This window comes from Orcinus orca, chromosome 3 (assembly GCF_937001465.1).
Source record: "Orcinus orca chromosome 3, mOrcOrc1.1, whole genome shotgun sequence".
Classification (NCBI taxonomy): Eukaryota; Metazoa; Chordata; class Mammalia; order Artiodactyla; family Delphinidae; genus Orcinus; species Orcinus orca.
In genome coordinates this window covers 118,489,261-118,514,784 of record NC_064561.1, presented here as the reverse complement: position 1 = coordinate 118,514,784, position 25,524 = coordinate 118,489,261, and the positions used below count along the sequence as shown (strand labels likewise).

General features: G+C 36.4%; 1 protein-coding gene across 3 annotated transcripts in view; it reads right to left on the bottom strand.

Moving 5' to 3' along the window:
* EDIL3 (EGF like repeats and discoidin domains 3) overlaps positions 1-25,524 on the bottom strand; it is a 429,504-nt gene that overhangs the window by 138,237 nt on the left and 265,743 nt on the right. For all 3 annotated transcript variants that reach the window (XM_004281631.3, XM_012537379.3, XM_049708303.1), the window contains one exon: positions 16,621-16,802. In XM_004281631.3, the coding sequence (XP_004281679.1) occupies positions 16,621-16,802 (182 nt within the window). The remainder of the gene's footprint in view (positions 1-16,620; positions 16,803-25,524) is intronic.

Below are 25,524 nucleotides of genomic sequence, written 5' to 3'. Positions count from 1 at the left end.
TTTATATGGCTAGGGCAAGAATTAAAGGAGTCATTGTCTGTAAAAAACCTGGCGATTTGAATAGATTCAGTAAAAAGATGGAAGGAAGGAAGGAGGGAAAGATGGAAGGAAGAAAAACAGAAACCTCAAAGAAAAGATAGAAGATGGGGAAGAAACAAGAGGAATTAAAAGAGAAAATGATGACATTACATGAGTAGGAACATTAACCTCAATAAAGATACATTAGATATAATAAAAATAAGGTCACTTTGCTAATCTATATATTTTTAAAGAAGCCTGAGGTGATACCAAAAAGGAAAAAAAAAATTCTTGATGCACAAGCACAGGAGCAGTGGGTGCGCCATAAAGGGGAGAGGAAAGAGGGAGGCTGTGGGCCAGAGACTGGACTTGCTTAAGTTCCTATAGGTGGCCAATGTCAACAGCAATAGCTCTTAGGCAGATGTGAAGAGGGCAATCACCTGCTCCACCAAGAAAAGAGAGAGGGGGGAGGAGTGAGAGAGGGGGGATAAATTAGCACGTTGAAAAATTTTTAAAAGTTTAATTAAAAAAAACCTTCAAGGCAGATGTTAGGAGAGGTGCATTACTTTTTTTTTTTTTTTAAACTTCATTATTTTATTTTTGGCTGTGTTGGGTCTTCGTTGTTGTGCACGGGCTTTCTCTAGCTGTGGTGAGTGGGGGCTACTCTTTGTTGCGGTGCGTGGGCTTCTCATTGCGGTGGCTTCTCCTGTTGTGGAGCACGGGCTCTAGGCGTGTGAGCTCAGTAGTTGTGGCTCACGGACTCCAGAGCGCAGGCTCAGTAGTTGTGGCGCACGGGCTTAGTTGCTCCGCGGCATGTGGGATCTTCCTGGACCAGGGCCCGAACCTGTGTCCCCTGCATTGGCAGGAGGATTCTCCACCACTGCGCCACCAGGGAAGCCCCAGGTGCATTACTTCTAATAGCTGGCTCAGGAACGAGGGGGAGGAATTTCACCTTAAGGTCCACATGAATGCTCTCCTCCACTTCAACCACCTCGCTGAGTGGCCTTCAAAGTGAATGTGACTGAGGACAGTACTGAGGGAATAGGAAAAGTAAAATAACAACTGGATCTTCAATTACTTTAAGTATAGTCTTAGCCAAACCTGAGAATTCCCTGATGTTCATATCCCTAACCAGGACGATGAAGGGTTGGCAGGTAGAGAAGAACGCATTATCCCCTGTGTTCTCTAATTTTTCTTATTTCAGCTTGTTTTTAGCACACAAACAACAATGCCAACAGAACAGTTTCCAAGTTTTGCTATGAGGACACTCTATACCTTTCCCTTCATGAAGATATTATTGGTAGTGTCAGTAAGTGCCCTGAAATTTAAAATGCTGACATGGGATCACTTAAACATCAAGACAGAAACAAAAATCACATAATAAAAACTTAAAAGGTACTTCTGGGAAGCAGAATACTATGATACTCTTCATTTTTATGTACCGTAGGAAAAAAGTCTAAGCAAACATATGCTCTAGCAAACAAAGTGGCAAATTTTCTAGGATATTATTTTCTAGCATTGAGCAATATGAATGAATTAACCAAAAAGAGAAATCAGAGGGCTAAACAGAAGGAGTGGAAACCTCTGAGACACAGATGCAGCAGCCATTACCAGGCAATAACTTAGTATTCTATAGTCTTTGTGTACTTCTGGTTTATTTTAATCTAAATAAGTACACTCTTCCATCTGGGTTTCAAAAATAAAATTACATAGTTTTAGAAATTAAATTTCATTGTCACATTGGAATATATCAGCAAATATTCTGAATAACCAAACAGACAACATTTCATGGCTTTTTTTGAGAACTTAACTTCATGATTCAAAAACTCTGTTTAAAAAGACAAACCAAATAGTGCTTGGTCGTTTTTCCTTATTATTAAATTGTTACCCTAGACCTAAAGGTAGCTGCTAGGAATGCTATTACCTGAGTTAACCAGATTATCTAATTTCAGACATGCTGAAAGTAAGTTTTTAGTATGACTCCAAAATTGGACGCACACTGGCAATATTCCATAGTCTCTTAAAGTGCTGCCTGATACAAAAGGTTCTTTGCAGTCTATAATGAAGTCTCCCTGGAAGAGGCAAGTAATATCTTTTAATCCTTCTACCTGCTTATACACTTCTATGGTAAGGATTAATTTGTAATTTGCATTGTATTTCTATGGAAAGTATGGGTACTCCACTTAAATGTATAATTATCTTTAAATAAAATATGGAAGGTAAAATGCTCTAAGCTGTTTGCACATTTTGAATCCCTTTATGAGCAAGTAAATTCTGAAATTTGAAGTCAGAGGTTTTCACAACAAACCAACATCTGGGACTGGACTTGTTGAGTTTGGGACTTCTTATTAGGTGTTGGGAGAATGATGGTGCTATGGGAACACTGGAAAGATGAGAAACAAAGAGAAGCAAAAGCCTGCAGTCGGAAGTCCTGTACTGCATGTCTTTAAGATGTGCATACAGACCCCTCCTTTCTAGGTGATGATCAGTGGTAAGAACCACTAAGACCCAAAATTGCTTGCCTTCACCAAGAGGTATTAGAAGGAACAACAGAAATTCTGTTTCTTTAGGGTGGGAGAAGATCACTGTACTTAAAATGTTTGTCTTCCGAAAACCCATGCTGGAAAACTGGTTGTGCCACTGTGCTTCCTAACATGGCCTTGGGCAAGGTTCTTAACCTTCCTGAACCAGAATTTCTTCATCTGTACAATGGTAATGAGATGCTATCTAACTCACAGGGTCTTCTGAGTATTAGAGGTGATGTTGACCCTTAGGTGCGTAGCATCTTTAGGGATTCTTTGACTGTTTGCTATCAGTACCATTCTTTCCAGGAAAGAGGAAAGTTGAATTTCTCCTTTACAAATGTAGGAAAACAACAAAAATAAGAAAATGATTCTTTAATTCACACTGATCAGGCATATTAGACTCCATTTCTTTAACTTTTACTTTTCAAAGTGCTTTTATACATAGTACATTATTTCTTTGCTCTTTATATTAACCCTAAGAAATAAATTGTATGATTCTGGTCTCCCATATGGGCCAAGATGGGAAGATGATGGGGGAATTTTGGTCATCTATGCTCCCTTAGAAGTAAGGAGACGAATACACAAAGGGCAAAGGTAAGCACAGAAAAAACTCTACTCCCCACACAGCACTCTTGTCCAACATGGACTCCTTGATAAGGTAGAAAGATAATATTTTTACATGTTTTCAAAGAAACACAGTTTCACCACTACCAAAAAAGTCTGCATAGCAAAACATTAAAATATTTCAAATTTAGGAGGAAGAAAATAGAATACACCTCATTATTTTAAAATAATAATTTTGCTGAACAGATGTTGGCAATTAGACAATCTTTAAAAAATGTAATGACTGTATTGTTTGTAAACTTTTGTTCCACTTCCCCTAACTAAATACTATAAAACAATTTGATCTAACATTTTTGAAACCTTGAATTAATTATTTTTAAACGGAAAAATATCATTTTTTAATTTTTGTAATTTCATTAGAGTGTGACTGGAATTTAGAAAACGAGTTATTTTTTAATGGTCAAGGACTACACATACTAACCACTGACCAGATTTATGCCTATAAAAATTACATCCATAACTCTAGCTTTACAGTTCATTTTACGACCCATTATTCTAAGATTCATATGATTTAAAAAGTGACATAAAATTTCTGATGACAAAATACTATAATCATGTTATTAGGACATTCAAAATAAGGCAAAGTACATTACACTTGACTTTTTTTTTTTTTGGTAGCTTGACCTGTAGATTTTCTCCAGTCTTAGATCACTTCTTCGTTTTCAAACCTTCAGTGGTTTGCCTACCCACCACCAAATTAAAACATGCACATCTTTCACTCTGGCATGCACTAATTCCTACCATGTCATTGCAACTTATATTTTCAGCTGCACTTCTGATTATTTAATGGATTTAATTTGTCCCACATGTCTATAATTTACAAACATGATGATAGAGACAGTGGGAAATGGAGACAGAAAAGATCTTTGGACATGTAATCTAAAGAGGAAAAACACACAATTAACTGTAATTCGAAGCAGAATATTACAAATGATAACGGGACAAATGGGTTGTTGTGGACATAAAGAGAAAATATCAATTAATAGTGACTGGAAACAGAAAACTAGGTCTAGAAAGGTCAAGCTGCCTCCCCAAAGTCACATGCCAGGATTGAACGGTCATCTCAGACCCAGAGGAGAGCAAGAGAGGTAGCCCAAGAGGTGGAGACCTCACTAAGCTAATGAGGGCCTGGTGAGGCTGGACAAAAAGGTAATTCTTCTGTTTTTATGTCTGTCTATCTGGAAGGCCCCTTTCATCTATTGGAGCAGTCTGAAAGCTTATCTGCTCTTTAAGTCTCCTTTTAAATAGCTTCCTTTGCACTTACATGTAACACTTAAAAATTATTATTATGACACTAATACATTTGGCCTTGGATCTAATATTGAATATGCTATTTTCAGAATCATATTAGGTAAGATTCAGTTCAGATGTGAGTGACAAAAGCCCAAATTAACAGTGGCTTAAATAAGAAAGAATTTGGCTTCTCCCTTGTGTAAACATGTGACTAGGCAGAAGGGGCTGAAATAGCAGGGCCCCGGGTGCCTTCTATCTTGTTGCCACTGTATGTAACCCTGATCTCATGGTCCAAGATGGTGGCATCTGAGTTTCTGGCAGCAGGATGAAGAAAGGGATAAGAGGGGAGAAGAGGGCATGTGGGTGTAACCTCTCAAGGAAGATTCACAGAAACCACACTGTGCTGCTTTTGCTTATATGCCTTGGGCCATTTGTGAATCACAAGGCTACACCTAGTGGAAAGGGAGGTTGGGAAATATAGCCTAAAAGACTATATTTTTATATAGAATATACAGAATAGTACACTGAATAAGATATATAATCTTATACAGAATAAGACTATATTCTGAGGTGAAACATGCTTATTAGCTAGTAATCCTCTTGCTATGGAAATAGGTGAAAAGGATGTTGGGAGACAGTTAAAAGTCTTGGCTACAACTCTCAACATATATTTGTTAAATGAGTGAGAATGTACATTTCTTAATCACTTGCTGTATGGTAATATGTGACAACATCCATTATAAAATATTCACAACAATCTTAAAAAGCCACTCTATTTTTGTTACCACTTTATATATAAAGAAGTTGTATCTTAGAGTGGTTAAGTAATTTTATCCAAAGTGACAGTGGCCAGTTGAATCCAGAACCACTGATCTTGAACACCATATTGCTTTACCATAGAATATAACCGCTTATGCAAATGTGTTTTACTTGTGTTAGATTTATAGGTAATGTGGCTTATCTTCACACTATTTATTAATTCACTTAATAAATACTGAGCAAATAAAAATTGTTCTAGGTCTTGGGGATACCAATTATGATAGCATATTTTTTCTTATTTATTAAAGGTTTAGTCACTGGGATTGGTGAGAATACAAAGTGAGCCAACAGACAGTCCCCCTACCCTCATGCAGCTTACTTAACAATCTCCTATATAGTCTTTAATTATAAGCAATGAGCAAAAAAGAATAAGAAATTATAAGAACATATATTATGAGAACTGTATCTAGTCTAGGGTGAAGAGCTGAGTCAGGGAAGGCTTCCTTGATAAACTTGCCTCTAGAAGAGAAATTGGCACATGGGAAATGCTCAGTGAAAATACTGAATGAATGAATGATTGAATTTATTAATTAAAAGGGAGTTGGAGGTCACTTTGGAAGATGTTTTTGCCAAGCCTGGGAAGTAGAAGGGAATACCCTTCAAGAAGTCCCATGTGGCTGGAACTCAATAAATTCTCCCCACTTCCCAGAGCACATCGTTGAGTTCAATTATTCGTTGAATTAAATCAAACAGCTTTTTTTTTCCCTCTCAAATGTCCACACAATGAAGTAAAAATTTTTTGCATAAGATCATCTGAAATGTTTTCTTTACTTAAATAAGCTCCACACAGGCTCAGAAAACGTGTCTATTGCCCAAATAGTTCTCTGCAAATAGGAGCTGCTAAATAAATACTGATTCATCTACAGCAGATTGGAAACTAAGGAAAACATTCTAAAAAATTTGTAGTGTACTCTTCTTTCAACATTTACATACATCTTTCCAAATCTGGGTTAATGCTCCTAAGAAAAGAAAAGCTAAGATCCATTGGCAATATCAAAATGTCCTATTTGTTGTTTTGTTTTACAAGATAATCACTTGAAAGAACTTCTTGAAAGCTACCATTATGTAAAAATACTGGCTCAGGTTGGGCTCCTGCTAGGAAAACTAAGAAAAATTTACATCTGCTTTTGAAACTCAGCACTCACTCTAATAGCAGTGCTAATGACAGTAACTAAGGAGACCTGAGTTTAACATAGCTTTCTTTTTAATCTGAAAAATGAAAATATAGCCTATTATTATAAACTCAGAGAAGAATACTTCAAACTTAAAGTAGCATTAAACACATAATACAAGCAAAAATCTGACAGCCCATTTGTGGGCAAAAAAAGAGGAGATCTTTGTTATTTTTTAAAGAACCAAAATAACAACAAAATAAAACAATCTACGCTAAGTACACCAATGTTAAGTTGAAACAGCTACTATTCTAATGAAATATATCAATTTTGGGGAAAACAGCAGCAGCCACAGCAATAACAACATTAAAAACAAATACATGGAGAAAATGTAACCAACATATAGCACAGGAATGAAATGTCCTGAAAAAGGTGTTAACGTGTAGAATGAATACACTTATTCCCAAGCTCAAAGTTCAGCTCTTTTCTTCCAAAGGGTCCTGTGCAATGGTGCTCCCAGGTAAGCTATGGTCTTATACACTGTTTTGATGAAAATGGAAATAGAAGAGAGAGAGACTTTCACCTCTGTGGGAGGATACTCTGTTTTAAAGTTCTCATCTGTCCCCTCAAAAATCTATTTCAACTCTATGTGGACAGGCGTGGCCTTGTGGCTCAAAGTGGCCAGTGGTAATAAGGAAGCGTGTCACTTGGCAGTGGTGTCCACTTGATCCACTTCTACTCTCTATACAGAGCAAACTCACTTTTCCAACTTTATACTGGATATTATTTTCTCTAGGTAAATCACCAAGGCCCAAAATATATGCATCATTTTCCAAGCAGACCAACTCCTTTTCCTGATTTCTACATTTCTGTTAATGGTACCAAAATCATGCTCAGGCTCAAAACCCTGGAATTTAATTTTTCTTACTCTTTTCCTCCCTCCCCTCCCATAACACACAGTTGAATCAGTTGTCAGTGATGCACCCTCAAACCCTCTTACAGTTTGATCTTTTATTTTTATTTCAACAGCTGCCAGTCTCATTCAGGTCCTCCTCTGGGCAGTTAGCCATAAAAGCCTCTCAACTGCTGTGCCTGCTCCTAGACTCGCCTCTGCATTAAACACAGCATTTATTCAATAAAATTGTACTAAAAGCCTCGTTAGCACTAGGCTTTGTGTTGTATACACATAATACGCACCACACCACTGACATGCCACCTTCCTAAACTCTAGTTCTGACAGTATTAATAACCTGCTGAAAACTCTTCAATAACCATCAAGTGCCACCTTCATCCAGTATTGATGTATTTCACCTTCTGATGTCTCCTTACCTTTGCAGACCCTTATCCTCTTATTCCGCGCCCTCCCACCCACCCCCGCCCACCCCCACATGTACCCAAATTTTCAGTATAGTAAACCAGTCCCTGTGGTACCTTGAGTTCCCTCCATCTCCTCTGTGACTCTTCCTTCCATCTGGAATAAGCTCTTCAATGTCATCCTCAAAAATGGTGAACATACTAAATTCACCTTTAATAATTAAAATGTAAATGGCTTTTTGATGTTTTCATTATACTCTGGTTGCGTAGAGAATAAGTATTTCTTCCTTAAAGACTCCTAAGACCCAGCTGAGGTTTTAAAAATAAAACATTTAAAGCCTGGTCTTCCAGAGATGTGGCTATTTTACGACCCTTTTACTATTTAATTGTGACTTAATTATTGAAGGCCTCACGTCATAGGCAAAAATCCTTTGAAAACGATTAAGCATTACTATTTCCAGTTCATGGAGGAATGGGGATTCCACTTAAGGCAGACAACTCATACAGGCAGGTTAATAATAAAACATCACCAAAGCAGCTTAAGTCGTTAGGTCTTAGAATTGTGATGTCTTGATGCCATCCATTACTTTAAAATATCCCACACTGATGTCTTATTTGGAAGAACAATATACTATTCTCCAACATCTTTATTCAATTAAGTTGCTTCTAATAGTGAAAGGGGCACATTCAAGGAGAAGTATATCTCTCTTGCTAGACTGTGAGCTCCATCAGGGTAGTGATTACTACATTTTTTCCTAAGGATCTCCACTATCACAATCCACCTGAGGTGTCTGCTTATTATGTAGTCCCCTGGGTTCCAACTCTGACCTATGAATTCAGGAACTCTAAGGATGGGGGCCATATTTAAAAAGCCCTCCAGGTAATTTTTATGGAGTTGACACTTGAGAACTACTGCCCCAGCCTAGAGGTGCACTGCTTGCTTATGGGCAGATATAAATTTTATAAAATACAATAGCTACTTTATAAAGCTTTAAGAAAATCCAAGACTCCCCCCATACCCACTACCAGTGCCCACCCTGTACCTCCAAAAATAAATAAATAAATAAATAAAAGGGCACTTCCAAGAGCTTTCAAAGTAAGGATAGTACAGAGGTTAGGAATGGCTTAGCGCTGGCCTCTCACACAAGCTGTCTGCGTTTAAATCCCAACCATGCAATTTACTAGATTAGTCAATTTGGACAATTTATCGTTCCGTGCCTAGATGTCCCTATCTGACTAATGGTATAAGAACAATACCAATTACATGGAATTACGGATTCAATATACACGAAGTAGTTGAAACAGCATATAGTGCTAGCTGTTAGATTATTTTCAAGCTAATACATAATAGTATGGATAATGAGACTCAGCTGGATCCAAAGTATAAGTGACTAGAGTAACTTTTTCTGCACTTAAATCTAACCATATTCAGTTAGTTTTAAACAACAACCAAATCCCCCAAATTGAAATGGTTTCCAATTAATTACTGTCTCAAAAAACTAAAGCTTTCAGAATCAGGCCAAGTGGCTTGGTACTTGGTCACATTTTCAACACAAGGAGGTTTTCAGTGAGGCCTTGGGGCAGAATAAATTTGTTCAGTGTCTACAGTGGAAATAAGGGTTTCCTTCAGCTCAGTCCAAATAGTAATCCCACTAGTTCCCAGACGATAAACATAAAGAGACAATCAAACCTTTAGCTCAGACTCTCACTTTTCCCCTTGCTTCTCGGCCTTTCTACCCCCTCTAAGGACTCAGGACAGGCTGCCAGCAGACCTCCTCTGCCCTTGCAGGAGGTGCTGCTGCAGCCCTTTCAGAACGAACTGTTGCACTGGAGGCAGTAGCTGATGCGGACTCATAAGCAAAATCTCCCATGGGCAGGTCTCATAAGCACAGTTAACACCTTGGATTGAAGCTGGATCCACAGGCACGGCAGACTGACGTTCACGAGAGCGTTTGGTAACATCGGAGAAAAGTTACTAGAAACTCTGAAGGATGATAGGAACTTAGGGTTCTGTCTCCTTTAGTCCTAAGTGCCATAAATTGGGATATATAGCCCAGAGGCTGCCCAGATGGTTGCGAGATTTGAAGAGGGAACCAGAGTAAGTTTGCCATGAAGGTGATCAAGGTAGATTGGAAAACCCAGAGATATTAAACTTTGAATGTTTTGTTTTTTCCATGACAGAGAGTTATTTTCAATCAATTCAGATGATCTCCATTTCAATCTACCAGTATCATAAACTAAAAAAAAAAAAAAAAAATCACTCTGGTAATATTCATGAGACATTGGGAACTAAACGAACCACAAGAAATTTAAAATCTCAACCTTTGGGCTTCCCTGGTAGCGCAGTGGTTGAGGGTCCGCCTGCCGATGCAGAGGACACGGGTTCGTGCCCCGGTCTGCGAAGATCCCACATGCCGCAGAGCGGCTGGGCCCATGAGCCGTGGCCACTGAGCCTGCGCGTCCGGAGCCTGTGCTCCGCAACGGGAGAGGCCACAACAGTGAGAGGCCCGCGTACCGCAAAAAAAAAAAAATCTCAACCTTTGTAAATACAGAAGATAAGTTGGAAATGTTTTCCTCATGGCCAAAATGTATAGCAAGTACATATAATGAAAAAGTCTTTTATATATGAGTGTTTTACTGAATTATCTACTAACAGTTTAATAGATGCTAAAAATTGTATTAAAACAACTCCCTGTAACTCTTCATATTCTATATTTTATGAATAATACTAATACATTTTGTTGGGGTTTTTTTGACATTTCTGTAAGGGCAAAAATGACATAGCATAAGCTTGGGAAATACTAGTACTTTAAATGTTTCTCTATGGTAAATTAATCTTAGAGAGAGACTAAGAGAGGCATTAAAATAATATGATTATTTTAACAACGGTAATGTCTAAAGTTTCAAACTCTGGTGGTGTGATTATAATAATAAACTTATAAACATTTTGCAAGAAGTTAAAATAGACGTTTTTTCTTTAACATTTCTGGAACAGAACATAACCAGGATAGGAAAAGATGAAAATTTTGGTGTTTGGCACTCCAGGTTTAATTAGCAGACTTCCTGGCAAAAACCTTACAAATATTACCCACGCTCATCTAACGTTGCATATAAAAGTGGTATGCAGTGGTTACGGAGGAAAGTATGGGCCGCTGGAATTACAGAAAGCTTCATTCCTCTGCTGCCCAGATGCGTGAGGAATTCCTTATATTGTGGAGAGATGTAGCACATATGGCACCAATGGGATCATGCTTAGAGGGCACAATTCACATGTAAGTATATAACAGCTGAACACAGAGATGAGCTAAGTTGTTTGGACATTCTCAGTACCACTCAGTGCAGTATGATTACCATGTGAAAACAACCAATATCTCTCTCCGATCTATTTTGTTCAGCAGTCTCTTTTCTTCTGTCAATTATCTGCATCTATCCAACACAGTTTTTTTTTTTTTAATTCAAGGTGCTATGGAAATAGACTTAAATCAGGTGTAATACTAACTCTCAAGTGATATAGGAGAAAGGTAAACAAAGACCCTTTTATGTTAAGTATATTAGCTGCTATGATTGAAATACATAGTTGGCAGAGTGGGAAAAAAGGACAGTGTAGTCACTTATGGCTTTGGAGATAAAAAGCAGGAATTTCAGGAATCACTTTATCGAAAAGGCAACAAAGGAGCTGAATCTAAAGGTTGGTAGATGGTCAATAGAAAAACCATGAAGTGTATGTGCCTAACCACAACAGCAGCAAACAGCCAGGTGAAATTGAGCAACAGCAAGAAATCCAGGTCAATGAGGTCTTGGGTGCTGAAAGAGAGGAAGCAGCTTAGAGGAAAAAGAGATTCCCAATGCAGCTTCTTTTATATTAGAGGCAGTTGCTATCTGGTTAGTCATCTATTCCATAGCTCAGAGAATCTGGAGTTAAGATCCAAAACACATCCATTAAAGCAAATAAGCAAGCAATATGCACTAGTATTAGTATAAATGTGGTAAATGACCAAATAATTAGAGACTTGCTATATTTATTGTCAATATTATATATTGATAATATATTTATTATCAATATATTTATTTATCAATAAATATATTGATAAATATATCAATATATTTCAGTAAAGATGCATCATGCCATTTTTACTTAATGCTAAGTGCCTTTTTGTTTTTAAACATTAAAAGGTAACATTTTTTAAAAGCATACACAACTATGTGTAGAAGCTCACTTCTAATAAACAACTTAAAGGAAAATAGTAATCTTCCATACAAGATTACTATTTGAAACAAAGATGATTAGAAGCAATATATTAATGTCTAGATATAATTAACCTTAGAGAGATGTTTAGTATGAATGGGAGTGTATCTGAGAATGTAGCTTTTTTCAGGAAAAAACAGGCTAAAACATATTCTACTTGAATGAAGAAGTAGTAAAGACAGATTCAATTCTGTGCAATTCAGGTTCTGTAACTAGAAAACAACCTGGAAAAAAAATCAACTTTTCAATTTTATGATTTTAAAAACGGTTTTTGTGTTTCAAGGAGCTCCAGGTGCCTATAAGTACCAAAAAAGTCTTCAAACATATTATATATAGGCTTTTGAAATGAAATATATGATTACTCTATTTTTTGCAGCATTTTAAATACCTTGTTCACAAAGTTTAAAAACCCCACCACATATGAAATTTATATTCCAGAAATGTGAACTTGTAACATAACTTGTGCTCACATAAGTCTCTTTTGGGTCCATGTATTCCACACTAACTATTATTTTGTTTAAAATGCAAAAGTCAGATGGTCTTGCTTTTGGGTATTTAAACTTTTCTAACAAAGAAGAACCTAACAGCCATTTAAGAACACTAACTGTTGAAAATACTTAAAGACTTTATTATGACTAATGAATAATGACTACTTAGGAATTGCTGCTAAAGGGAGGACGCACTTCTGACTAGGATATACAACATGGTTCTGCCTCCCTCTAGTTTACAGACTTTTTGCGGGTCACATAATTCCTACTATTCTTCCTCATTTTTCTTCACTGTCGTTTCTTCTCCTTCCACCCATGCAGTTATCACTACTTGCAGTTCCAACAACAGAGTGATCAGATCATCAAGCAAAAGTGTTTTTTGCATTTTATTTATTTATTTTTAATGTATCTCAGGCAGTACAAAACCAGGCTTTATGACCTGATGAACCCTGTTTTTACAGTACAGTCTGAGGATGACCTGCAATAAATAGGTCTGTGGGACAATCCAGAAGTTTTTATTTTTATCCAGTGACCTATGTGATTCCTAGGCACATTAAAGTTTGAGAAATAACTACCCCCCCCCCACCCCCACTAAACTCTGTGGGATATAGAAAAGGAACATATTAAGTTCATATTCACATTTTCTAAAAGGGTAATGAATTATTTAAAATAGAAAGATCAAGATCTATTTTTCTGTGATAAAATACTAGCACTGAAACAACTACTGGTAAATTAATTTTCAAAGGAAGATTATGGCTTTGCCTTAATATACCCATCAAATAGATCAGCATATAATAATATATCTATGTAATATATAGTGTAATGGGAATTTCTCTCCTTTCATATTCTATAAATATGCCAAACTAGCTTTTAGTTTAACAAAAGCTCTATTAAAAATTGACTGTTTGGATATAATAAAATATTATGGTTCAAATAGAATGGTTAGCAGACGATGTAAGACCAGGCTACACATGTTATACTATTATGTTTGCTTACTTTTCTATATTCTAGATTGAAAGCATTGTGAAGGCAAATACTATCTTTTTTCTAGTGCCCAGTAGAGAACAGACCACAGGGTAGACACTCATTTAGTAAATGTTTGTTGAACGGATGAATAAATAAATGCCTGGAAATCCAATGTATATGCATCCCAGAAAGAACATATACAAACAAAACCACCTTGGAAATTAAAAAAAAAAAAAAAAAAAAACAATAAATGAAAACTACATGTAGCTATAAAAAAAGAAGAGAAAAATAACAGGAATAGAAAATATTTATCTTTTAAAATAAATAATAAATAATCATCCTGGCTGATCTGATTCAGTGAGCAAAGTTCCCAGAAGGTTTAGATAAGTTTTTAATTTTTATATATTACAAGGCGTATTTCCATAATTCTGCAAAGCTGTTATTTCTGACATATCAGTCAAAAAGGAAATTGATATTCCGGGGTGCTAATGACCCAGTTAGTGTTGAAGGTGGTGGTTATTTATTACTTGGAAAAAAATCTGGGTGAGGAAATAAAGGTCAGAAAAACTTGAAAAAAAAATAAGAAAAAAAAAACTTTTTGTTTAACTGAATTTACTGTACTAACCCCTTAAATTCAGAACTAATTAAGAATATTGTGGTACTATCCATAATTGCATGCTGAGTGTGTAAATTTAAAAATGGCCATTTCAATTTTCATTTCATCAAGACAAGAAAGAAAATGAAATTGAACACTAATTAGGGCATGTGTCTCATACACCTGAAAGATTAGAGGAATACTGTGCTCATTATAAGTGAGTTTAAGTAAAGTACTCAAATGTTTCATTTGAAGGACTGAATATAAATAAAAGAATTAAATGACAAGGGAAATTACTAATGCTCAAACAAAGAATATTTGGTACATATTTAGACTTCCCAGAGCCTCCTAGATACGGTTTTCCTTTAAGAAAGGGATACACGTTTTCTTTTTAGAAAAATAACTTAGAAAATAAGATGTTATTAGAGAATATAATAACATAATACTCTGAACACAATCATGAAGTACGTATTGAATAACAATGGTGAGTTTTTAGTTTTCCTCCCATCATATGCAAGATTTCCTCATCTAATATAAACCCTTTTATTTTACTTTTACTTGTTTTTCTCTAAGAGTTCATTATCATCTTTACACCAAAAGAAAAATAATAATAACCATAGCAATAATAGTAAAAGACTGCCCTTAAAAGAAGTATTTAATTATTCTACTTAGGTTGATAAAGTTATATTTAATCTAAGTTCCTCTAAGAGTCTACCACTGTCCTGTTTCACTGAGGTTATTTCTACCTATAATCACTGGGATAAAGAAAACTTAAAATTCATTCACACTCTGAAAGACTTCTGCATAGTGTTAAGTAGGCAATAAACCGTGACGAAATAAATGAAAAATCAGGATATAAAACAACCATAAGGTGTTTCTCAGAGAAAAAAACTGCCAAAGTGTGTTATTTATGGTTTATTGAAATAGGAAATCACTGATGCTCACAAACAATTTGTCAAATAGAAACCCTGATGCAAACTTGTGACATCATCTCTCAATTGCTCTACAATTTCTGCTGTGAATCATAATTTCTAAAGTTTTATCATGACCTCAATCCTATAAATACATTTCATAAGGTCAACTTAAAGAATGGTCTCTGGAATGATTTTTAGCAAATAGAATACAAGCATTTTTTGTTGTTTTGTGTTTATTTAAAACTTAACTGGAACTTCATTAGTCTATGATCAAAACTGTAAAAAGGTGCCATTTCCACTCTCTGGAATTTTCTTTGTGCATGTGGCTGTAGATTAGAAAAATCACGTGCAACTTAAGAAGGAATTTCTGCAAATGCATGCAAATTAAATTCATAAAACAAAACAAGAATATCAGGCAACCACATGGAGCCATATAGATAAAAGAAATGTATATAGGATATGTAAAACTTCGTAAGAAATCTGAGCAAAGATATATCTGAAGGAGGTTTTGGCCCTGTTTTGAAAGTACTACAGAAATCATACTACTTGGCCATAAATCAATTTCCCTTTCTATTAACTGCCTATAAAGCAGTCTCTATCTTCTGCTATAACATCACATCATGGATTCCTATCTTAAAAATTACCTCGGACTCAAACTATGTAGTCAACAGATAAAACAGATCAGCTACCTAAACAAATCAAAATTCTCTAATAACTCCCTATTCCAATGAATAAAGCCAAAACCTTTTGGTATTCATAAATCCTACAGTGTGCTGAACTCGCAAACTAAATTTGAATGCATTCCTCTAGCAACCTAAACACAGGTCATGATTTTCTACATGGCGCTGCCCAGGTTCTCACCTAGCATCTTGGATCATGCTGTTCCCTTGATATCTGGTCTCTACTGAAAGCCATCTTCCAAGGCCTATCTTAAAAGCTATCCTCCAGTGAGGCTTTCTCATGATAATTAATTACTTCCTCCTCTGACCCCAGTGTATACTGGATTTTCCCTCTCTTCAGCACACATCAATGACTTGTTAGATGTTGTTAACATGCTCCCCACCAACAGAGGTATAATCTTTCACAGAAATCATAGTTTGATTACCTTTTCTGTCTCCAAATAGGTAGTTTCCTGTCTCACTTCAGCTAAGGGCTCGAAAAGTATTTAAGTAGATAAAATATAAGATGCAGGCATTACTACCCCTCCATCACATCTTTGGGAAATCACTTAGTCTCTTGGTATGGCATTGTTTTCTCACGTTTAAAAAAAAAATAGCTGACTGATGCTAATAAATAATAGAGTATGAATTGAAACACACTCAGCTATTGAAAGAGGGTTCTAAAGACATTTGAGGTATTATCATAATCCACTGCATATTCTATATTTGCACATATGGAACTACTTAAGACAGAGAAGGAAAAGACACAATTTTTATACTCTTGAAGTATCCAAAGTTGCTACTAAATGTTAACACAGTACTAAGGAACACATGGCATATGTAAAAACCTCCCTCTTTGATATGTACCTTAAGATTGTGATATTTATAACCCAAGAATTTTAACATTTTTAACCCTCTTAACGCACTTTCCAATGGAATGTGCATGTTTCTCACAGTTTCAGAGTTTATAGTCCATTTGGACTCTAGCTAAATCATCTTTTCCTCTGTGACCATGAAGAAAAGTCACACTTTGGACCCTCACTATCTTCTTTGTGAAATGACTCTGGTCATTCCTTGCCAGTAACCTTGTTCCATCCCATCTGTTACCTGAATCCATGGCCATCTGTCATTTTCTGCAGCTGTCCAGGCATTTATAAGCCCCTTCTTATTAAGACGTGCATAGTAGGGATACCATTTCTGGAGTCCAAAAAGAGCTCGGTGGGTAGATGAAGCTGTGATTTGCTGATTTGAAATGATTCCACCTTCAATTCCCAATGGGCCCGAGCATTCTGGGAACAAATGAGGAAAAAAGTTTGAATGTATTAGAAATAATCCATATCAAAATATGGCTGTTAGATTTGATGGGAGATATTTTTAAAGTGATTTCAACGTGGACCATCATGCCATTCAAGCCCCTCGGAATTTACAGATTTGTTACTGATCATTACATGAAGGAAATAATTCTTTTTTTTTTTTTTTTTTTCTTTTTGCGGTACGCGGGCCTCTCACTGTTGTGGCCTCTCCCGTTGCGGAGCACAGGCTCCAGGACGCGCAGGCTCAGCGGCCATGGCTCACGGGCCCAGCCGCTCCGCGGCATGTGGGATCCTCCCGGACCGGGGCACAAACCCGTACCCCCTGCATCGGCAGGCGGACTCTCAACCACTGCGCCACCAGGGAAGCCCAGGAAATAGTTCTTGCTCTCATGCCACTCTCTTCTTCCTTTGCTTTGAATGTGGCACCTGAACAGACATGTCCTTTCTGCACTGTGATTCTGCGTTATGTACTGTTATCCTTTGCTGATCACGTTAACAAAAGTGTAATGTCCTTAAAAGGTCTCTCTCATATTTTATACTCCCATTAGCATGCCCCACAAATCATAATTCCTCAATAAATATCTGTTGATCCATTATTTCTTGACTAGCCTACATCTGAGGTTTGTATCAAAATCATTTTCATACTGACTTAGCATTTCCCACTTCTATAAATTTTTTAAGTTAAATTTTTATAACCACTGTCAGTTATGCTTCCACAAAAAGGGCAATGTGTAAACCTGTCAACATTTAAAATTATTATAATAATAACTTGTGATATAAGTAACAGGAAATATGTAGACAAATTATTTTAATAGAGTAAGCAAGTAAGCACTCAGACATTATATAGAGCAGTATAAATACCACTCAGTAAATCAAGATATTAAAATATTTACATTTCAAAATCCACAACTCTACCAATTGGGATTTTACACAGACATTTTAGCTTTTTTCTTTTATTGTTCTTTAAATATGCAACTTGGAAATTCAAGGTAAATTTCCTAATAAAAATTTTAAATACTAAGATTAAAGCATAATATACTCAAATAAGATGTTCTCAGATACCAAAAGTGTTTAGATTTTAAGATTAGAAATGAAGGTAAATCAATCTAAAAATTATATATGTACTATGTATCATATGCATTCGAATTTCTTAATTATTTCCTAAAATTTCACCAGAAAGTACATTTATTGTGAATTCAGTTTTGAAAATTCAGAACAAGTAATATGATATAATAAAAAGTAATACCTAGTTTTCTTAATTTCATTAACATTTCATATACTACATTCAACTTATTGCAAAATTAGATTTGTAAAATACATATGATAATTCTATTATAAAATACACTATAACATACTAGAATTCCTGAAAATATGAAAGGAGCATACTGCTGTTATTAAATGTTAGTGTATATAAGTCAACTTGATCAGTGATTGCTACCAAGCATATTTTAGATTTTAATTACTATTGAAGTCTCATGATTGTCAGTAATTAAATGTTTACACTCAGATTGAGATTGAAAATATGAAAGGAAGAACTTTGCCACTGGAGTATAATATTTTAAAAAGTTACAAAGATGTTTCTCACTGGTAACCATTTTTTCACTAAGTGTAAACATGTTTCTTTTTTCTATTCCAAGCTCAGATAATAAGTAGTTCTAAGCACATTACTTACTAACATTTCCCCAATGAATTTAAAACCTTTAAACACTTTTTATAAAAACAAAAATGTGTGGATAAGTAATCATCTTAATCAGTTGTTATTAGTAAAGATGACATTAATACAGCAAAAACTGCATCTCTGTGATTGGCAGCTGATAAATCATTCACTTGATAAGTTAAATTTAAGTAGTAAGATCTTTTCTAAAGAATTGTATTTAGAACTCTTTAGCACTTTATAAAGGTGCACTATATCATTTTGAAGTCATTAAATTAAGAAGTCATTCGTTTTTAGAGTAGCAGTATTAGAAGCCAACGATAATAATCTGATTTCCACATTCCTAAAAAATTAACGTTGAAAACTCAAATGTTGAGTCTTTGGCCTCTTGCTTTGCTTTGCATTTCAAACTTCAAGATCTTTACAGATTTCATAAAATCACTAAGAAACTTTCATGATGCTCTTTGATTTTAACCAACTGCAGGAGCCTGGCTTTTTAAGAAAATTGCCATTAAAAAGAGTCTCAAGGATGCTTGTCCTTGATTTGTACAATGTTTGGATGGAAAAATGCAGCAGGCAGGGAGGCCATTTATTGTAGGCCCGTCAGTGGCATGGCAGAGTTAGAGAGCCAGCTTTGATTAATTAAACTGCTTAGCCTTAGAAAGAACTGTGTACCATTTAGTTGTTTACTTCTAAAGACCTTATGCTGAATTGGATATCTTCACTGAATTTTTAACCATTTAAAAAAAAATTAGACCTCAAACTACACTATTCAGTATGTCTACTTTGTCAGCACTCCTAACCTACCAACCTCCCCTTATTAGCTACTATATCAACAAACACAGTGGCTGTGAACTGTTGCATTATCATATAGGCCAAACACCAATGAGCAATTTAAAAAATATATTTGCAATTTTTTACTCAGCCATAAGGCTCCCAATCTTTGTCATGCCCTCAACAGTCATTCATTCAGATAAAATATAATTTAAAAAAATATATTGACATGTTATACTTATATAGGGCTTCACAGCTTACAAAATATTTTCACATGAGCTATCTCATTGTTATGATGTCTAACTGATGAATACTTCTTTTCTCAGTCCTCTATTCCACAATTTTTTTTTTTTTAAATAAAGTTTTGTAACACTCACTTACATACTATACTTTATGTTGCTGATCACTAAAGCCCAGCAGAGGGAACATGACTCTGGGGGGTTCTTGACCAAAGCATGAGTCTGTGAGGTATCAGTTTAATTCCTTAAAAATTGAGTGGTCCTCAATTTTTCTCATTTTAAAAATTGTGGTTATGGTGACCCCTAATTCACCAGCTGTGAGGTAAGGAAAGGTAAACAGTGCTTTGCCTTTATGTGACTATAAATTGTGAATAATGAGCTTGGTTCTACAAGGCCACTTGCATTTCTCTCTTTAGAGATGAGGTGATCCTGGCCTTTTAGCTCCTGTGGAGCAGGCACCAGATCTTACACTGTTGCATACTTAGATGCTCACAGTGGCTTGGCTTGTACACAAGAAGAGCTCCATAAATATGTGCTGAATATTGGTGGCTTTTTTCCCCCCCTAAACAGCAAACTAATAAGCAAATCCAACTCTTACACTTTATTTCACACTGGAAAGTTGTCACACACTAGCTTTCCTTCACTCATCATTTGGACCACAATCAAATGGATGTCATCATAATAAAAGGTTCAAAATCCAATTTCCTTTTGCCTGTGCCATCCACTTCCCCAATGTCCTATTAAATGCAACAATTATAAAAACTAATGAAGGAGTTGCAATTCAGAATGCAAATGATTATACACCTAAGACTAAGTGACCTTAAGCAGCAAACAATAAGATGCTTAAAAGAAAGATAATATGGAGATAGACACTGCTATCACTATCCATAAGTGAGGGAAGGATATGAAATAATACTTGAAAAACAATATTAGACAAGCATTCTGAAGTTTGAAAAATGCATCCATATATGTTTCCTCACATAATCAAAATAATATTTCAAGGAAAAATGATTATCACACCTATTTCATAAATGAGGAAACCTTTGAGGAGGGAAGTTAAACTCATAAAAGATGAGTCTAGAATTTAAGCCAAATGCTCTGTGCACAAACAGAAAATAATGTCAACTGATAGAGTGAAGAGTTCAGTAATTCTTTAAAAGTTGATTCTGAATTTCTTTTTCTTCTGCGTTTTTATATGGGTATGTGTGCATAAACATACTAGGATAGAAGATAGGAAAATTAACATGAAGGAAATGTGTAGAATATTACTAGTGGTACTCAGGATATGACAGAGCTTTCACAAATTGGGATACCTTAAAATAGTAGACAACAGTCTGTGGCAGTGAGTCACAGAAGTAAATATTGAGGTATTATGGTGGTCTGTGTCCCTTTACAGGTGTTAAAAAATTGACCTACTACCATTATTGGCCTATATACTGCTTATCTAATATGGATAGGTTTATTCAGTCTTGACTAATTTATTGACCTCTTACTACATGCCCATCTATTCATCAATATATCCATCCATCCATCCACTCTCCATTCATTAAATTCAGTTTTGAAAAATGCATATTCATTAAAGGCCTACTATATACCAAGCACTTTTCCAGGCAGTGGAGATACAGGGATGAACAAGGCAGAAAAAGTCTCAGCTCTCAGAGTTCATATTCTAGTGGAGAGACAAACTATACACAAACACTTAAATAAACAAGGAAATACCATGAAGTGATAAGTGAAAGAAAAAAAAAGGGTGAACCAGGTGGGAGTATGAGATGATGAGAGATGGCCTTTCTGAGAGGTGACATAAATCTTATCTCTGAGTGAGAAGCAGAAGTCAGCTACTGCACTAGATTTACTGTACTGGTTTTCTGAAGAGAACATTTTAATATAATAGAGCAGAGGCTGTGAGGTTGGATGCACAGGATTCCCTGGGAGAATGGGAGAGGGAATTATAAGCCAGCGTGGGCTTCAGGGAAAGACTTCCTGGAATAGAGTAGGGATTAACATAGTGAAGAAGAAAGGAAGGGCAGACAGAGAGATAGGAAACAGCCTGGTATGATTAGGGAAGTAGAGGCAGATCAGTATTACTAGACCAAGATGGGTTGGTCAGAGGATAGTCAATGATGGGATGAAGAAGCAGAGATAGTCTAGATTATTCTGCTGAGAAAAATTGATTCTATTAGTGATGGGGAGCTTTTGAAGGATTCTAACTATGGTGATATTGTCATTTAATATAAATGACTGAAGAGGGGCAAAACTATGGCCAAATAGCAAGCTACGACCATGGTCCAGGTAAAAAATGATGCAGGTCTGAAAGGGAAACGGAAAGAAGAGTTCAAAGCATACTTAGAAGTTAAAATTGAGCAGAGCTAGTGTTAATTAGATGTAGAATGGAAGAGAGAAATGGAGTATCTTCGAGGGTGACAGATAGTAAATAGCAGATAGCAGCTCCCAGTTAAGGGATTGGCCACGTCTCACAAATAACACCTTTGAATCTAATTCCTTCCTTAAAATTTTATCAAAAATTATTCTTCCTGGTGGATTGCATTTGAGGGGACCTGTTTTAGTCCCACCTGCTATTACCATGCAGAACCCTATGGGCTACATTCACATCAACCAGGCTGCAGGGACAGGATTGAAAATTGAAAACCTGCCTCTAAGCTGAGGCCACACCCAGAACTTCCTTGCCCCATGGCTTATCCATGTGTGTACATCTGCTGTTCCACAAAATGGGGAGCCCCTTTGTAGACAGGGATTATATCCCACATAGTATCCAGCAGCAAGTCTCATTCTTAGCAGAAAATTAATCTTCAAATAAATATAAAAGGTAAATAAACAGTAAAAATTACAGCTAACATTGTAACATTTTATTTGTGTAATTTATTTTTAAATTAAAAAATTATTTCACTTAGTCTCTCAAGAGTACACAGATACTGAAGCCTTTAGAAGTTGTTTACATGCTAAGTGAAGAGGGAACGCATTTCTTCCATAAGGAAAAAAAAAACAAACACAGACTGGCAGTCAAATGGGTTACTTCTCTTTCAACTAGTTGCCACAAAGTAACCAGGTATTTCTGAAACTGTCCACCATTACCCCTAGAGTGGGACCAGCGGCAATTTGATCACTGTCAAATATGGCAGTAGGACATGGTGGTCTACATTTCCTGACCATAAGAGCTGTGTTTATGTATCTCTGGTATTGTGCTTGCTTTTGTCAGAGTCAACAATAATCCTAAATTAATGAGTCCAATCAACAACGATTACCAAAGGCTTTTAGGTGTCATTTACATAATCAGTTAAATAACTGCTTTGCCTGAATTGTCTGAGTGGCCTGGAAATGCCTTTGACCGGAGGAGCTGCTGTTCAGATGAACTGAGCAAGTGAGTGATGTCACCTGGAAGGCTGAGTAAGAGCAACTGGGCCAGCTGGGGCCAAGCCTCACATGCTCTCCCCAGAGCGGCTTCTCTGCCTTTGCCAAGTTCACGCGCAAATAGAATAGCTTCAAAGTGAAGTCCTTCTCACTCTGCAAATTCATTTTCTGGAGCGTGGCAAAGAATGGAGTCTGCACTTTATTGATCTTTCAGCTGACAAGGAAGCAGTGCCTCAAGATGTCTCACATCTTGTTCCTGAGTGTGCTGATTAAGCCTTTCAAATAAGGGAGATGCTCGGCTGAATCTGTAACAGGAATGTACTGCTTTCATTCGCTCTATCTCAGTATCCAGACATCTTCAGAATGAAAGGATTTCAAATTAAAGCCATGTAAGAAACAAATCTTTAAACATCTTCAGTCTTCTCTTTCTCTGGGCATCTCATCTTACAGGAGTGAGGCCTCTGCTGTGCTTAGCATAGCACGATAATTGTGCTGAACACGAGCGCTGGCGAAAGAATTACTGATGACCTCCAATACTGCAGAAGCGAATGCTGATTCAAGCAGAAACTTCCCTCTGTGCCACTTGGACCATGGCCTTTCTTTTATTCCTAGTGTTTGCTCTACTTTAGAGTTGTCTTGATACTAGGTTCTAAATTGGTGAGGGAGAGATCAAGGTCACTATTCCTCACACTGCGCCTCAGAGGTTAACAGGAGCCCTGAAGATTTTTTGCTTGTGAGTCTTGTCACTTAAGCTCCCCGCCCCCCACACACACACTTGCTGATTTCTCTCAGGCTATCATTTTGCTGGTGTTGTGGACTGGTGTCAGAGGAAAGAGGACAAGGGATAGAACGACGATAGGAAGTATAAGAAAGGCTGATCTCAGGAATAGGGTTTGGATGCACTGGTTTGGTGGTAAGAGACCAGGGAGGTGGGAAGGAGCTCCCCGCACATGGTGTGAGAATGTGAAAGTGGACATGCACAGCACAGCCTTCCCTTCACTCACAAATCCCTGAAGAGCACCCTGGGGGTCAGCCAGCTGCCCCCCATTGCACTGGAAGTGATCACCTTAAAAGGACTGAGAGTGAAAATCCCATTTGGTGATGTTTGTTTCTTTCCACACTTAGAGAATGCTGCTTTGTGTCAAGACATAGTTTTCACATATGGCCACAGTAACGTTGCTTAGGGAAACCAGTAGCTGAAAAATCATCAAAATGATTTCCAAAAATTAGTTAAGCGTATTTGGTATTTACATAAAATGAAGGTGTAACTTGGAGAAAACTCTATTTCTTTGCATCAGATGGGCTGCTTACACTCGATAAATGCTAATTTTCTTCACAATCTTGAAGACTGATTCTGTGATACGTGGCCACTAAAGAATTTTCCCCATTCTATTAAGAACTGTATTATTTTCAATATCGAGAAGCTCAGAGGTGCCCGAGATAAATGATGAGGAACAACTATTCGTGCATATTTTTTCTCTCAGATAATAAACTTCTTAAAGGTAGAAACCATGCCTTTTGCATTATTTATGTTTCCAAAGCACTTAGCACAGTGACTTACAATTGGCAGTTCTCAATATTGTGGGTTAACATAAATTAAAACAAATCATTGTTGTTTTGGAATTACTTCTCTTCCTTTCTTGAAACTGAATTAATCTTCTGAATGTAGATATTATCACTCTAAGGATTCTATATACTGGGTGGGTGTTAAAATCAGAAATTCTTTCTTGGTATGCTGGAACACTTGAAATACATAAGAAGTAGTGCTTGGAGGTAGGGGAAGCATCTGGAAGGAAAACCAGCCTTTCTAAAGTTACAAATTCAATTCTCAGCCATCTAGCTATTTTCCTGTAAAATGTGGTTATGCTTTTCTTCACACTGTATTATCTCAAGTCAATTATGATGTACTATCAGTTTACATTAATTGTTTTAAATTCCAGAAAAAATTAAACTCATGAATAAGCTGAATTTGAATAGGAAACTGTCCACTAATATTTCCCCAATCTAATTTTTGAGCATATTGATGCAGAATGATAGTGTTACTTAAATAGCAGGGCCAATGGACTCTAGTATTCAAAGGCCAAAATTTGTATTGAGATAATTCACAAAGGTCAATCAAATCTAATATTATCATCCTGTCACAGCTAACAGCATTGCCATAGGACTATCAAAGAGCACATTTTAGTTTGTTTAAGATATATTCTTTCAAAAGAGAAAAGCATACAGGCTTTTCAAGCACTGAATGTACTTTTGCAGCCAGGCAAGATTTCAGTAACTTGTACTCAGGCTTCCACTTACACTACACAATTCATCTTCTACCAACTATGAAGATAACAACATGGTTTGATGAAACATTTGTCTGTAGAGTCAAAAGCCTGCAATTCAAAAACCTGCAGATGTATACCTATTCTTGCCTTCCGACAAAACATACATCTGCACAGGAAAGAGCTAAAAAGGGGCATAATGCCGAGGTAAATGCTAAAGGTGGGATGCAGTTGCTTCAAGAAACATGAGTCGAATAACCAAATGTAAATATCCAAACACTGCTATGCAGAAGACACTTTTCCACACTTATAAGCTATTTACATCTTTTAAGTGTCTTTGGTAAATGCATATAAGTACTGCAAGGTGTTGCCTCTGATGTTTTATTATAGCAATATGA